The sequence below is a fragment of the Charadrius vociferus genome, unplaced genomic scaffold (genome assembly GCF_000708025.1).
Source record: "Charadrius vociferus isolate BGI_N301 unplaced genomic scaffold, ASM70802v2 scaffold115, whole genome shotgun sequence".
Classification (NCBI taxonomy): Eukaryota; Metazoa; Chordata; class Aves; order Charadriiformes; family Charadriidae; genus Charadrius; species Charadrius vociferus.
Genome location: NW_009648636.1, coordinates 2,893,429 through 2,909,705, shown reverse-complemented (window position 1 = coordinate 2,909,705; position 16,277 = coordinate 2,893,429). Strand labels below are relative to the sequence as shown.

General features: G+C 38.0%; 1 protein-coding gene across 1 annotated transcript in view; it reads right to left on the bottom strand.

The window, feature by feature from the left end:
- PRMT3 (protein arginine methyltransferase 3) overlaps positions 1-16,277 on the bottom strand; it is a 163,246-nt gene that overhangs the window by 14,879 nt on the left and 132,090 nt on the right. The window contains exons 12-13 of the mRNA XM_009886303.1: positions 13,417-13,604; positions 9,853-9,939 (exon numbers count right to left, since the gene is read on the bottom strand). Of these exons, the coding sequence (XP_009884605.1) occupies positions 9,853-9,939; positions 13,417-13,604 (275 nt within the window). The remainder of the gene's footprint in view (positions 1-9,852; positions 9,940-13,416; positions 13,605-16,277) is intronic.

Here is a 16,277-nt window from a genome sequence, read left to right as displayed (position 1 = left end):
CTCAGGGAAACAGGATTTGTACACCTTCTGTAAGTGACCAAAAAATGTTCACAGATTAGCATTTTTTTGGGGGGGATTAAGTTGAGGCTGAAAGGAAACTGCAATTACAAGCAAAAAACCATCCCCTGCTACTTGCTGCCTCCTGTGCTCAGGGAAACGGGATTTGTACACCTTCTGTAAGTGACTAGGCTAAATAACCACTTTATTCTTTACAGTATCGATGGTTTGCCTAACCGAAACAACCAGAAACACTGACTTCGACTATCTAAATTAAGAGGTAGTAATAGTAATTATTACACATCACAAAAAGCACCTTATGCAGAGCTCTAAGGATTACAGAGTTCCAGAGTACAAGGGATTAGAGAGAACAAGATCCATTAAATTCTTTTTGCTACATTCTAAAGCGGATACATGTCTTTCGATATTGATACTGAAAAAAAAACTGATGAGCCAACGGAGAAAAAACACAGGAAAATTATAACTGAAAAAAATCCTCAAGTCCCTAAGGATAAGGTCCTGTGAACAGCTTCAGGCATTCCCCTAAATTCCTCAAATTTGTCTGACAACTCTTGATTGAAAGCCTAGATCCCTTTCCAGACATTTTGCCTCCAGCCAGTCAGGCACTGGTGAGGCCCCACCTCGAGTGCTGTGTTCAGTTTTGGGCCCCACACTACAAGGAAGACATTGAGGTGCTGGAGTGTGTCCAGAGAAGGGCAACGGAGCTGGTGAGGGGTCTGGAGCACACGTCTGGTGAGGAGCGGCTGAGGGAACTGGGGGTGTTCAGCCTGGAGAAGAGGAGGCTGAGGGGAGACCTTCTCGCTCCTTAAAACGACCTGAAAGGAGGGTGTAGAGAGGTGGGGGTCGAACTCTTCTCCCAAGGAACAAGTGACAGGACGAGAAGAAACAGCCTCAAGTTGCACTAGGGGAGGTTTAGGATGGATAATAGGAAAAGTTTCTTCACTGAAAGGGTTCTCAAGCACTGGCACAGGCTGCCCAGGGAAGTGGTGGAATTGCCACCCCTGGAGATATTTAAAAGATGGGTAGATATGGTGATGAGAGACATGGTTTAGTGGTGGTTTTGGCAGTGTTACGTTTACGGTTGGACTTGATGATCTTAAAGATCTTTTCCAACTTAAATGATTCCATGATTGTATGTCACTGGCAAAGTACTGGAGGATTCAAAGCTGCCACACAGGTATAGTTATTTCTCCTCTCAGTGTTTCATGCAAAGCTTTTCATAAAACATTAGAATTTCTGCTTCTGCATGAAACAGTAGGAAGCCCTCCTTGAAGGACCTATGAAAAACTAAAATCGCTGACTGCATTACAGAAGGCTATTTCAATGCTCCCAAATGCAAGTGATAGAAGATCCTAAACCGAAACAACCCCCCTACCCCCACCCTTAAGGTACATTAGCGTAAGCCTTGCACCACTACAGAAACGATGCGGTGCCCCACATTAATGTCCTGAAGCAGAAAAAAAAAAAAAGTAGTCAGAAGTAAAGTACACGTAGATGATGCTTTCTACAATTTTATCTACAGTTACTAGCCCTGTATATTTAAAAAATAAAATCTCACAAATCTAAAAATAACAAATCAAATATATGCAAATCAAAATTGAAATACCCAATAATACAAAACTAGCTATAAAACTGTGGGTTTGGTTACTATCTTCTTTTTAGGAATTTATATCTTCCCTTACATCTTAACTTTTTTATTCATTACTTGGCAGTGGTTTTATGCTGAAATGCACAATACATATCTTTTGTATTTAAGTACATTTCTGTGAAATAATTCTGTAAAAATGAAGTTCAAAACATTTTCCTTTCATTTCACTTTTGAACATTACCACAAATTGCAGTAGCTGTAACAGTCAATCACAAACTTCTATTAAATATGCAGTACTACAAAGAAAGACATTTCCAATGTTTACAGCGTGAAGGAAGATTAAATCCTCCTTTCTTGTAAAATTTAACACACGCAGCAAAACACAAGGAAAAGTACCACTTACAAGTGGCATACTAAAAGCAATCTCAGCCACGAGCATCTTAAAATGGAATATAGAGCTGACCAGATTTTTATTAAAGGTGGCATCTTTTTTACAAGAAGACAAACCAAAGAAAAGGAACAAGCAAATAACATCCCCATAAATTCTAGATGATATTTTACAACTACTGCCTTGTTTTTTTCTTTTTTTTTTTTTTTTTAAAAAAGCATAATAACAGTTACTTCTTCCATTGCAGTTCTCCTCATCTTTTTGCTCCACCTTTGACAGCTCATTTACAACTTCACCAACAACTAATCAGCACGAACTTAAACCTTCTCTGGAAGAATCTTTCAACTGCCAGTCTCCTGCATACCATGAAAGAGGAAAACAAAAATAATGCCTTCTAAACCAGTAATAAATAACTGTAACTCTAGCCTGACACATGGTCTAGCCTCAAAGGATGTTAAATATTAGGAAACACTGTAGAAATATTATTCTTCCTCTTCCCAAATAAATTGCCAGGAGAAAAGCAGAGCTATGAGGACAAAAACTCCAACTCCAGAACAAAGTCTCCACATCTACCCAGGGAAGTAAGGAGGTTAAGTAGAGAACTAAGGAAATATTTAGGACTAGATGTATATTACTGAGACTGCAAAGCAGTATCCTGTAAGGGTCACGGAGTTCACTCAACAACTAAGAATAAAATATTCCCGAAATTACAACAGCAGCCACTGAATTCTACCTGAATTTGTCAAAACCAGGTTTTGATGAAGAGCTGACATAAAGTAGTTTAAGGTCTTCATCCATCACTGAGGGTTTTTACAGTGTTCACGCGAACATACAAAGAACTGTAAATGAAACAATTCCTCCCAGTAAGATACACGTGGCTTTAATAAATTTTTCGTCCCTCCCAGGTAAATTATTGTGAGCCTATTCCCCCCTCCCCCCCTCTTTATTCACGTAATATGTACAAAATATATTAAGATCACAAAAAGCTTTAACACATGTAATAGCTGAATATTAGTATATATTATTTATACTCTTCCACTTAGAGCCCTTAGCTGAAACGGGAAGAGGAGTCTACATTTTAATTCAAGTATATCTGAATACAAAGGCTTTTTTCTCAAGAAAATGGCTGGCTGTACATGCAGCATTTTAACAGGATAAAACAAATGAGACTGCTCGACTCCTTATGAGAGCTCGTAAAGGCAACCTCACCAATTCACTTAGGAACAAGGAAATTAAAAATTATCATCATCGCTATCACCTACAGTGAGTAATTTATCATTCTTGCTCTTCACTAGTATCATGTTCCAACAGTGAGTGGCTACAACAAATACAATTAGACAGCTGGCCACAGAAGTGGGAGATAATGTGCTTTTGATGGAGTTTATCCAAGCATGGAGATGGAATGTTTGTCATCCATGCGGCAGAGTTGCTGCATTTTTATCACAGGGAAAAGAAACCTCTCGCTATTAAAACCCAACAATTTTTGGTTTAAAAAGAATAAGAATTTGGAGATCACTGTGGAGGAGGCTACCGTTAATTAAACGGATCAGAAGGACAAACCCTGCTTCATAACATGATGGAGTAGTCTTTCCTTTAAACAGAAATCAAGGATTCAAGGCGTGTTTAACCGTGGTACCCAAAGCCAGATTTCCAACTTTTAGCTTCAAAAATTTAGTTTCTCACTTAAAGTTGGAATTAAAGACTTATATGTCAATACTTATTGTTGGCTCCCAAGTGGAAGACTGGACATTACAAAAACAAAACCTTTTAGCATTTAAGAATATTTTAACAAGAGAATATTTTTTCCTTAGTCAAAATAATTTTCTCCAGTCAACTCAACTTCCTTTTTTCCTCCTAAAAGGTTTTAATACATCAGTCACGTCCTCTGGTTCATTATCCCTCTTTCACCCCCTTCCTCCCTCCCACTTTTTATACACATCCCCTGCTCTTTGACAAGATCTCCTGAGAGCAATGAAGAGATACTGCCATTTTCCTCCCCGGGGATATTGCTATTCAGCCAGGAAAGATCAACCTTGATGGACTCACAGGGGAAACGCTCGCAAACAAAAGAGAAAGTTTGTCAATTGATTTCTACACTGAGGGTAATCACCATTATATTTTATCTCAAAAGCTCACACAGTGATCAACTTAGAATACAAGTAATGGAATATTTTCCTAGCAGCATCTACTAACTGATATTAGCCAGATGTCTCATTAAAATCAGCAGTGACAAACCCTAGCTCTTTACCAGGAAAATGCGCTTTTGCAGGCTAATTAAATTTATTTTTGGCCATTATCTTCTTAAGACTGAAATAAAGTCAACTTGCACTAAAAGTGCTTTGAAACAATTTCATATAATGATCCCATGGAACTATTTTGTGCTCTGAAAATCTTCAATCTTTGAAAGCTAAAATAACAATAAATAAACTTAATCCTAAAAGACACTACTTGGTCATAAACCACAGGAGGAAAAAGAAAAATTAACAGAAAGAATATGTGCTCTGAGAAAAGCCTTGACTTCCCCCCACTTCCAAAAAACTTCTGAAAAACTAAGCACCACCTTCAATATATTTATTTTTTCTCAATTTTTCTTTATTTCTCAGGTTTATTTGAATTTATTTTTTTCTTGAAGACTTATCTAATTACTTGAACACACGGAAGAAAAACCTATTTAGAGCATTAAGTGTTCTTTTTAGGATATAGTGTATATATAATGCACATCAAATGCATTACAGGATCACATACAATATACCTTTAAGATGCACCTAAGGACAGACATCAGGCTGATCTGTTATGGGCATGACTTAACACTCTGCTAGGTTGGAGGTTTTTCATCATACAGGAGTATGAAAATAATTTAAAATAATTTACAGGTGGAAGGACAGACTTAAATCAGGTATGTTTCAATGCTCTTAAGTTTTGGGAACTACATGTTTTTCTGTTTCTTACCCCCTCATCACCACGTCTGGGCATTTATGTCCTGCATTAGTTTATTTATTTAAAAACAGAAAACAGTTAGCCTATTGCCTACTGAAGTGCACAGCATTCAGACGACCTCTAGTACAATAAAGTGGCACTATCATACAACCAGATAATTAGCCAAGAGGTCAGCAACAAGGCCTTCTGAGAGTAAGAACAGTGATAATATCTAAAAAGAAGAGAAATATCTATTTCAGCACTTGCGTTATCAGTTTTCAGGATGTGAAAGGTTTATACTAAAAAGTGACAAAGCAAAATGGAGGGAAAAAAAAAATACACGTCAAAGGATGAGAAAGAGGTGGGTGGCAAGTCCCAAAGGTTAGCATTAGGCTTGAGAGACTAATCTTACAGTCCCCTCTCCAGTCAAAGAACAGGGAAAAAAGCTCTGTTCCTGTCTCCTCGGCGAAGCTTCAGGAAACCGTCCCAGGAGCATCTACCAGAACAATTTACAAGAATAGAAATAAAGCATGGGGAAATCAAGACAAGGTCAACTTCTCTGTTGAGACTGAAAGTAAGCACAGAAAATAAACACAGCATTTCAAACAGAAGGGAAAAAAAAAAAAAAAACGCAACAAAGACACTGAGGAAAAACTAAGGTCAGATTTTAGAATCGTAGAATGGTTTGGGTTGGAAGGGACCTTAAAGCTCATCTAGTTCCAACCCCCCTGCCATGGGCAGGGACACCTCCCACTAGACCAGGTCGCTCAAAGCCCCGTCCAACCTGGCCTTGAACACCTCCAGCAATGGGGCAGCCACAGCTTCTCTGGGCAATCTACGCCACTGTCTCACCACCCTCATAGTAAAGAATTTCTTCCTAATATCTAATCTAAATCTCCACTCTTTCAGCTTAAAACCGAGGTTCAGAGGTATTTAACATCTGGCCACAGAAATGGAAAGTGCAGCCTCTCCTGCCTGAGGGGTCCTGGGGGTGTTCCAAGTCATAATCAAAGCAAATGGGGCAATGAGTTAGTAAAAAGACTCCATTATGGCTCTGAGTCCTGTCAGCTTGTACAGCTTACTGCCCTGTTACCACAGACGTGCAAACAGGTTGATGGGAGGAAGCAACAGACCCCAATGTGGCTAATGCCTCCAAAGCTGCCAGCTCAAAGTTTAGCTCTTCAACAATGAACATTACGCTGCATACTCTGACTAGATGAGGCCACAACCCTTTTCTCCAAGTACTTGCTAAATTACTTCCCATCGGCACTACGCTTCTGCAAAAACAAGTTCAGCAACAGCAGCCATGCATTCCGTGCTGCTGACATGTTTCCATGTGAGGATGTCTACCCTGTACTCCTCCGTACCCACACAAGGCCTTGGACTGGAAATCCACTCCCCACAGCCCCAGGAGACCATCCAAACTAGGAGCTGATCTGCCATGGGATCCACAAAACAATGAACACATCACCTGAGCTTTCCTCTTGTTGGGTTTTTAAAGACAGCACTTAGAGGAACTCCTAGATCTGATGGTAACACCCGTCTGAAGGTAGCTTTGCTGGTGAAGGCAATGCTAGGAATAAAACAACCAAACCTGTTTTCACACTTTTATGGCACAGAAAGGGCTGAGAAAAAGCTGCTTTGAAATGAACTTCAGGTTGCAAGCTAAAACACCCTGATATATACAAGCATACAAGGATGGACTTCCAAATTGTTATTTTTTCTGAAATTTTTTTTGTAAATAAAGCAAAAATAATTTTAAATCCTCACATTCAAAAAAGGCGAGAATCAGATAAACAAGAACAAAAAGCTAGAATTTTGGGAAATATAAGCAGCTATCTCTTTCTTGTGCAGAAAACAAAAAGCCAGTAGAACAACAAAACACGGACACAAACAAGAAAAACATCAAACGTTATTTTCAAAGGACAAATTGCAATCTTAAAGCATCTCCTCAAAAATTCTCAATATAAATAATGGACTTTTATTGTTCATTTACTGCAAGGTTAGGCAGCCTGATATGATGGATGAACTGTCAACCCCCAACTAAACTTCTACAATCCATCATAGAAAGAGTGGAAATTTCACTCAAAGTGTCAATAAACCTAAATGATGAAGTGCAAAATACTTTACAGAGTTCTGATCATTTTTTAGAACCTGCAGTGACTGCAAAATTTCAGAAACACTGCTCTTCCCCCACTCCCCTCCCCTTCTCCCTCGAAGTCATAAAATGCAGGTGTACATCTTGATTTGTAAGTCAACAATACCATAGAATTATAGAAGAGAAATTAAGTTTTCATAAAGGTCTAGTGCTACAGAAAATTATGTTTACAAAATAAGCTGTTTTATTCAACCCAAATATCAGAAAGATTGCCAAGATTTTGTAAAGATTTCTGTTTAACGAATCAGCTATTCAAAAGGGGCCACATGAAGAAAATTAACCCAGGGCTGTTCTGGAGCTTGGTCTGACATCAAAGCTGACCCTGCCCTTAGACAACCAGAACTGCTCTATGATTCTATAACAACTAAGACCATAATAAAATGCATAGATTTCAATTTAATAAAAAACCCCAAGTGGTTACTGTGTCTTTAATTTGATGATAATTGACAAAGAATGATGAAGTATTTGTACGTAACGACTAAGTCACACTAATAACAATGCTTTAAATGATGTATGTATACACATGGGAAAACTTCACTTTATAACACCAACAAACTCCTATGCTCCTGTTCTAAAGCAAAAGTGGTGGCATATGCAGCAGCATGAACTAACATGCAGACCCATCCAAAACCAGGTATTACGTTGCTTGATGTAGGTATCCAAGATATTATTATCAGCTTGTTTACTTTACACAGCAATATATTCTTTGTGTCCATATCAGAGGAAGCCTGCATCTCTCCTTCACAGACATACGTGAAAGCCATATAAACCAGCTGTAGCAGACTTATCACAATGTATTCAAAATTAGCTTCCAATTACCCCTTTGGACTTGATTGTGATGCACGCTGTGACTTACTTAAAGCTAAGAATGAACCTCCCACCAGAAGTATCATGATACACTAGACTACAAAAATTTTAGGGTTTGCTGCAGATCTCAGAGGCCAATACAAACTTTTGTCACGTTTGATGAGGATATTTTAATAAACTGGTAGAAAGCATTTATAATGTTGAATATAAGAGCATATCAAAATCTGTAAAAACTAGGTCGTCCTGCCTTTGCTTATCATTTAGTGTTTAAAAACTTAATGCGTTAATCTAAGCCACCCCTGGACTTTCTCATCTGTACCTCATTTTATTCCAACTGGTCTCCTTAATGGTAACACTATGAAAATCCTTCTATTTGATTCTTTTCTTCCCTATTCCAACAAAGGAAGCAAGCTGTGCATCATAACTAAGTAAAAACAAAAATATAACCTCACATAGGTACCAATCTAAGCATTTCTAAATATTCATGTTGGAACACCTAATTTGTTTTAGCTTTAAGCACATTCATAACAGCTTTATTTCAAAAGTCACTCACAACCTTACATCAAGTACGTTAAAAACAAATATTTTCATTACCTTCTGGGACTTATACTTCAAAAATGGCACACAAAACACACAACATAAATTGCATGGACACTTGCATAAAAAAATAGGGCACATTTTTCATTAATCCAAAAATCAGTGTTTCTCTCCGTTTTCTCATAACTAGCAGGTACAGAATGACCAAGAAGAAAAGCAGCAAAATAAATGAGTATTTAAGTAAATTCATAGTGCACAATGTGGGCACAACTTCAAAGCAGTGTTTGAAAGATGCCCTAGTACTGAGTTTTCATTTAATTGTAAAGCTCAGACAGAAAACATTTTTCTTTTCCTAATGACTAGTGTTTGATAGACAAATAATACTCAATTGAGTGAGATCACAGACTCAGATTTGCTGGAGACTCCTATTATAGAACCACAGAATACCAGGTTGGAAGGACCTCAAAAATCATCTAGTCCAACCTTTTCTTGGCAAAAGCACCGTTTAGTCAGATGGCCCAGAACCCTGTCCTGATGAATCTTAGAAGTGTCCACCACTTCCCTGGGGAGATTATTCCAATGGCTGATTGTTCTCTTTGGGAAAAATTGTCGTTTTCTGCCCAGTCGGAATCTCCCCAGGAGTAACTTGTACCCATCACGCCTCGCCTTTTCCATGTGACCCCTTGTGAAAAGGTAGTCTCCATCTTCTTTGTAGCCACCCTTTAAATACTGCAACATGGTGATAAGGTCTCCCCATAGCCTTACAGTGTTTGCTATAATTAGAAATCCCTTGCACTCAAATTCCACAGCCTTTCTAGAATTAGTATTCCTTTGAATATAAGGCATATTAACTTACACAAAGTAAAAATACTAACTTGCATACAATGAACAAAACAGATGCAGTAAAACCCCTGGTTATCAACAAGCGATTGAATAGATTCCGATTCTAATTACGCATTTGTTCCCCCTCAGTCTTCACATGTAGACTTCATGAACTTCCCTGTTTGAGAAACTGTTTGTCATGTAAGCTGCTATATGTTTATTACATGAGCTATAGCCTACCTTTCCCATATCTGCTTTGTTTTTCACTCTTTTTACTAAACTCAGAAAAGCTCTTTGAGAATAGTGACTGCATCATTCTCGAGCACAATGGTAACGTGTCTGAACAGAAATCTCTTATTTCAGAAAATGGGCTAGAGAGCGAAACAGAACCACCCCAGTGCTAAGGCTCCTCGTCTTTCCCTTTCCACCTGTGTTATACCATAACACTACTACTGGAGTTTTACATCCATCTCTTTTTACGTAAAGGGCTCATTTTACACATCTGTAATGCAGAAATGAATGTTTGAAGGCAAGGACAGATGATAAACAAAGCTTAATTAATGTGCTACTAGTCCAATGCGATACTGGCCATACATGAAGAAAGTAAAATTGTCTTACCGTACACTTTGCACTTGTTGTAACAGTCAGGGTGAAATCTGAAGAGAATTCTAAGTCTGGAGTAGATGCGGTGTTACAGTCAATGCGCTGTCGAAAGGAATAACACAATTCCGTCAGTAACAGTGCAGAATTTTAATTAAGATCTTCCTTTGGATGAAGGTTGTTCCGTTGCTCCCACAGAGAAACAACTTTGCTAGGGCAATACTAATTCAGCTCTCCAAAACCGGGAAGAGACTTAAAAAGCACCTAATGCTAACTGCACACTGACAAAACTTCTAAAACCCCTTTTCCCCAAACATCAGCGTAAACAGACACTTTGACTTGTAGTGGTTTGCAACTAGATACAGGAGCTTACTCTGTTCGAGAAAGTTGCTCTTAGGTAACCTTCTTGATGACAGCTGCCCGTAGTTGCGATTAAGCAGCTTTCACAGGCATCCACGCAGATATCCTCAGCAGCAATCAGTTTCTTGGGCTGCAATTTCTCAAGTCACTTCAGCTGTGGGATTTTACATAGCCCTTCAGCTGCCCCAAGCCCTTTGCAGAGGACCCTTCGCACAGGATCCCTGCCTGCCCATTTCTCCAGCCCGTGGAGGTCCTTCCCAACGGCAGCACAACCACATGGTCATGCTGCTGAAATATGAGGGGCACAACAGACGAGAAAAAGCACAGGAGGCAGACCGCTGCTTCTCTGTTTTGAAATTATCACATAACAGTAGCATCCAGGATAATAGTGATAACGCTGATCAAGCTGGAAATTGCATTTCAATATTTTTTTAATTATATAACAATAAAATCAGAGCTTTTAAAGATCAATAAAGTTCCGGTTTCAGCTGTCCATAAAAATTCCACCATATTTTTTCACTGTATGCAGTTCTTTGGTTGACGTACTCAGCTAAAATGCATTATCCAAGAACATCATATACTGCTGAAATTAAACGTCATATACATTATTAATCAATATTTCTTGATGTTGCCTCATCTCTCTTTAGGGAATGTTTTTCTCCTGAAAAGTTACATTATAAACTATTCAAACCAAGAAGCAGCTAATCTGAGCAAACACACTGAAATATCTTCTGTAATAATCATACGCTAAATTGGAACATTTTTAACTTTCCCTCAAAAATATAATCCATTTGTTCTGAGGAACAGTTATTGATTAAAACAATTTACCTATAATGCTACTATTGCTCAACTCATTAATTTTACTACTTCGTACTGTAACTGCAGCAAATGAGCTCAGGCATTGACTTGAGGTTATTTTAAAAACCATGATTGTTACTGAGAACAAATGAGTATAAAACTATTAAGCATAACAGTTATGCGAAATGCTGCATGATGACAAACTTTGCTAAGCATACACACCTGAGCTGGACAGTGAGTGCTCGTGACAGTATATATTAGGAAGGGGCACATACCATTACCAGTAAAGCCTTTTGCTGCTAAAACAACAGCACCTTATAGACTGCATTGGGCAAATTTAACTGTAATTATTGTTATTAACACTTTCCAGATGTTGTTTTAATTCACGTGTTTACCTAACAAACTGATAGAGCTCAACTTATCCATGTAGCTAATTCAGAGCACTTTACATGGTCTTCCTTTTCTGTGTGCTAAACTTGATCAATTTGCAAGATGTATTCAACGACACTTCCACTTGAATCAGAACACGCAAAATGTTATAAAAAAAAAAGCAGGTGAGAGAAGAGCCTGTGCCACACTCATTGCACAGTCAGACCTGTCAGGTGCCTGACAATTACAGCCTCGGATTCTTGATCTTAGTACCTCTGCTTTGTGCACATTCGATCACTACGGGTAGAATTTATCTTCCCTATAATGACATATTTCAATAACTGAGTTGATCACTCTACCCCTCTCCTTACACTTGTAAACCTCAAGTTGCACAACTTATTACAGGTGTCCTTAGGAATTTTATTTCACTGACTGTAAAGGGAGTCTAGTCAACAAGCTCAGAGGATAAAGTGTAAGACATCTGTAATGACTTTATCATCTATGAATAAAGAATCCTGAGGTTAAAAAAAAGAAAACACACCCCACAAAGTAGAGATGCACAAGGCAGCCAAAGTCGTTATTCAAGTTAAAGAAATATCAGCCTCAGCACTTCTTACATTTGAATGCCTGATTGAAAAAAAAAATAATATTTTCTAATCTTCTCTGTAATAAAATTATAGACAAGAAAAGCTAACAATAACTTGCACCAGGATATACTTACAACAAAACTGTATTTCACCTGTTACTGCTTTTGTGGGCAGGATGACAACTGACCACAGCAAGTAGTTTCTATGCTGGAAGAGACTGCAACAACCCTTAGCAATAGTGTCAAGTTCAGTGATGAATTATGTAAACCCATTTTCTGCTATATAAAAATAGGATAGGAATACAAATAAACAGGAATTACCTCTTTAGTAAACAGGGAATTCCCACTGAACAGTAGTACTATTACTGCCTTAAGTGTTTTACAATAGACAAGTAACTACATGAACAATTATAATACCATCATGATGAAAAAAATCTTTGTAATAGTCCTAATCTCCATGTGATCTGAACTGTTCAGCGTTCTGGAATTATAGCTCATCAGGTAGGTGTTCTCTCATATGAATCACTACCAGCTTTGCTGCTGTTCCCCATCACAAAGTTGCCACAAAAAAAGACAATACAGAAAAGTATGCATAAAATTAATTCAATGAGTACTGCAGAAACTACTATTGTCTTTTCAGACACAATCATTCTGTTGGATGTAGCTATGGGTGGTAACAAGTCATCCTCCAATGAAAGATCTTTAAAGTTAGTTAGTTTCAAAGACATGGCTCACATGTGATGTGTCCATTACTGTTGAAGACCCAAACTCATTGGTGTCATACTTGCGAATTGAAAAATGTAATGGTGGAATTCAGAGGTGAAATAATCCCTTTTGCTTCCTTTCTTTTAAAGGCAGCTTTACTGCTACTCTTAAAAATAATAGTGGAAGATCATCTAAGATGCTCTTTTCCAACAAAATTCTGCCTGTGCAATTTTTGGCACTACCAATAGCTTCACTTTAGGAAAATACGTTCAACTCCTTTGTTCCATCCCCCAAAATCATTTTTCTTGGACATCCTAACACCGGAGTTCTGAGGTCTAGTTTGACACTCAAAAGGACAAGTACTCCCCCGCTACAACTCAGTACACTGACTGAGGTGAAGAGGGAAGGAAAGTACAAGAGGAGACACTATATTCCAGGTTTTTTTGGGTACAGCTTAGAATTTCAGTTATGCAACTTGTAACTTACTAAAATGCAAGTAAATTTGGGTTTGGATAGAAGAAAATGTAGGACAGAATAATCTAAACTTGGGAAGATTACTTTATTAAGAGCTCAAACTTGGTAAAAACAAAGCAAACTAATTTAAGTTTTACAGTCTTAACACCAAGAACATTGTTGCATTTGTATCATTCTGAAGATGCCAAAGTTTGCATGTGTCTATTTCCCCCCTTGGTTAAAAAAAAAAAAAAAAAAAAGGAAACTCCTAATCTGACTACTAACAATTTAAGAAGGCTCTAGTATGGTACCTTAATGACACTGGCTGTAGATATCAGCGTGTTTGGATCCAGCATCTCCACAACAGCTTCTGGAATTACGGCCTTCTTCATGCAAGACATGTCAAAGCCATACACGTCTTCCCAGAAAAGTAGCTTGTCCGCATGTTTATTCATGTCCCCCACAGCTACTAGACTAATGGTGCAAATGTCAGGATAAACTGTAACAACAGACACAGATTAGTGAAATTTTATTTTAGATGTGCATAAAGAGGACTTTTATTTTTTGATTCTTCTTTTCTCTTCAAGTGGTTAACATCTAAAAAGAACAAATAAAAACTCCGTTCAGGTCTTGGACAAGACAGTTTTTCTGCTACTTTTCTCGAGTCCCATTTGTCCACAGACAAGACTAGACATTGGAACTTGATTTTTCCCACACTACTCTGGTAACAGTATTTCCTGTTCACGTCAAAATATCCCTGTAGTTGAATCCCACTGCCAGGAAATGACCAGAAACTCAATGTCTGAAGAAAATAATTTGGAACATTGTGTTCTGGCTGCTATACAGAGACTGCCCTAAAAATGTATTTAATAACCGTAGGCAGACGCCCAAAGGAAAATTCAGGTGAGGGCTTTGCAGCAACAAGAAACCTCTGTGAAAAGACCTTATTTCCAGGAAAAATCAAATATTCTTAGCCAAGAGTTTTATTCCTGTTTCTTATCAGTTTTGGCTCTTACTTGCCTTACAACCTAAAAAATTATTTCTAGGTGCTGGAGAAGAATAACCACTCTTCTATCCACATCTGAATAGTATGGAAGTGACCCAACAGACAGAAGAGACCTTCCTCATTGATTCCCCCTCCAGTTTTAGGACGACAGCTATCGTTCTTACACTACCTTCACATTTGTGCTTCCCCTTCTCCCAAGAATATCTTCAGAACAAGTACCTACTTATAGCTTTTCCAAATAGTAGAGGAAGACTGACATTTGCCTTTTTAACAACTGCCTACAGCAAAGCCAGTCAATCTCTATCCACTGCTGATTGGAAAAGACACAAAGAACGACTGCTATGAACATGGCTGTCTACAACACTATCAAATAGCAAGAGAAGCTCAATTTATATTTTGCTAGGTTTCTTTCCACAAAGAAATTCCCATGTTTTGTCTTTAAGAGTGTCAAAGCCTTTAAAGTCACATACTTTGAATTCTTGATCTGGCTTCAGAGCAAAATGCCTGCTAATAAACACCTTATTTTATTTTTTATTGATACACAATTGTGGCAGTGTTAATAAAACTGAAGCTAAGTTTCTCTTTTCCTCCCCAAAATCTGGTGAACTGTAAAACTAATTTTGTCTTCAGCTCTGCTTGAAACTGTAGCTTATCAAAATGAGTATGGAGAAATCATTGGTAGAGCACGGTAAATCAAAAAAAGCAGTATTTTTTGTCTTGTAAAATACTGAAGACAAACAGCGAATTGAAATTAGAACTTTTACATAGTGAGCGTAGATTTAGCCTGAAGGAAATAACCTTACATGTATCAGTGATAAACAAGAGTCTTCTCTACAGAAGCTTTTTGTTTCTTCATATAATGACATTCAAGTAAGCAACCACCTCAACATTTGGAATGACTAGTTTATACAAAATAAACAAGAGTCTTCTCTACAGAAGCTTTCTGTTTATATAACGACATCCAAGTAAGCAACCACCTCAACGTTTGGAATGACTAGTTTATACAAAACGTGAACACACCATTTTTCTCTCTTTGACTGTTTAAAACAGAATAAATAAATAAATATCAGCAAGCTTTAACTGGAATTGGTAACCTATCATCATCCCTACTTTGCAGATGAAGAACTCAAAAAGCAGAAGGTTTCTCCAGGAAGAGCCTACAATTATCTCAGCAGTAAAAAGGCAGTTTGATGAGAATCAGAACAGGAAGGCATTCGAACCGTCTCGTCCAAAACAAATCATTTGGTTCCAGCACACCTGACAGCTGTCACACAAGCACAAAAATCAACATCTGGTGGTAGGAGTTATCTGCAAGCAGTTTCTGGAGCCATCAATAAAGGATTTCCATTTCTCAAAGCTTTCATACTGCTCTTTAATAGTGTGGCAGCTGATTATATTCAGCTTTATCTCTCAGTATTTCAAACCTTTGAGAGCCACCACTGAAGCTCCAAAAATTAAAAGACAGTGCGAAACAGACAACAAAAGCAAGCGACTACAGCCTCTGAAGGAATATATTTCAGAGAAACGCTCTTCATAGGAAGCGAGGGGTATGGTGAGAAGAGGGGTGGAAAGGGACTGGAAGTCCTTAGTTACAGGATATCTTACAGGAGCGCGCTAAAAACACTGCAATCAAAAATGAAAACCACAGCAAAAGTGATCAACTACTTCATAACCTTCCTTCCTCAGACTAGCCCTTATTTCTGGGACATTCTGTTAACAGGAAAAAGTCTACCCTGTCTATCAAGCATGATATATTTGAGAGGGCCCATAATCAGTTTTTATTAAATCTCCTTTGTCCACAGCGCAAATCTTTAAATCAGAGGTGGAAATCATGATCGATTATACAAAATGCTTAAGAAAGAGCAGAAAGGTAAACACTAATGCCTTAATCTAATTGGCATTTTTAGTTTAGCCTGTCAATAGCAACAAAAAAAAGCAGACAAGGCCTGTTCAGATTTCACAAGAAGAAATCTGTGTTCCACCAACAGGGCACAGGTAAAAGACTACAGACATACACGAACTCCCAAATTCACAAACCCACCCATGTCCAGAAGCGTACACTATACTGAAGTTTGACTGGAAATATAAGCATGTTACCTAAATATCAGCCTAAATCATCTAAACACTGTAGAGTTTTGCAAACATTTAAAAGCAGCTGCTTAAAAT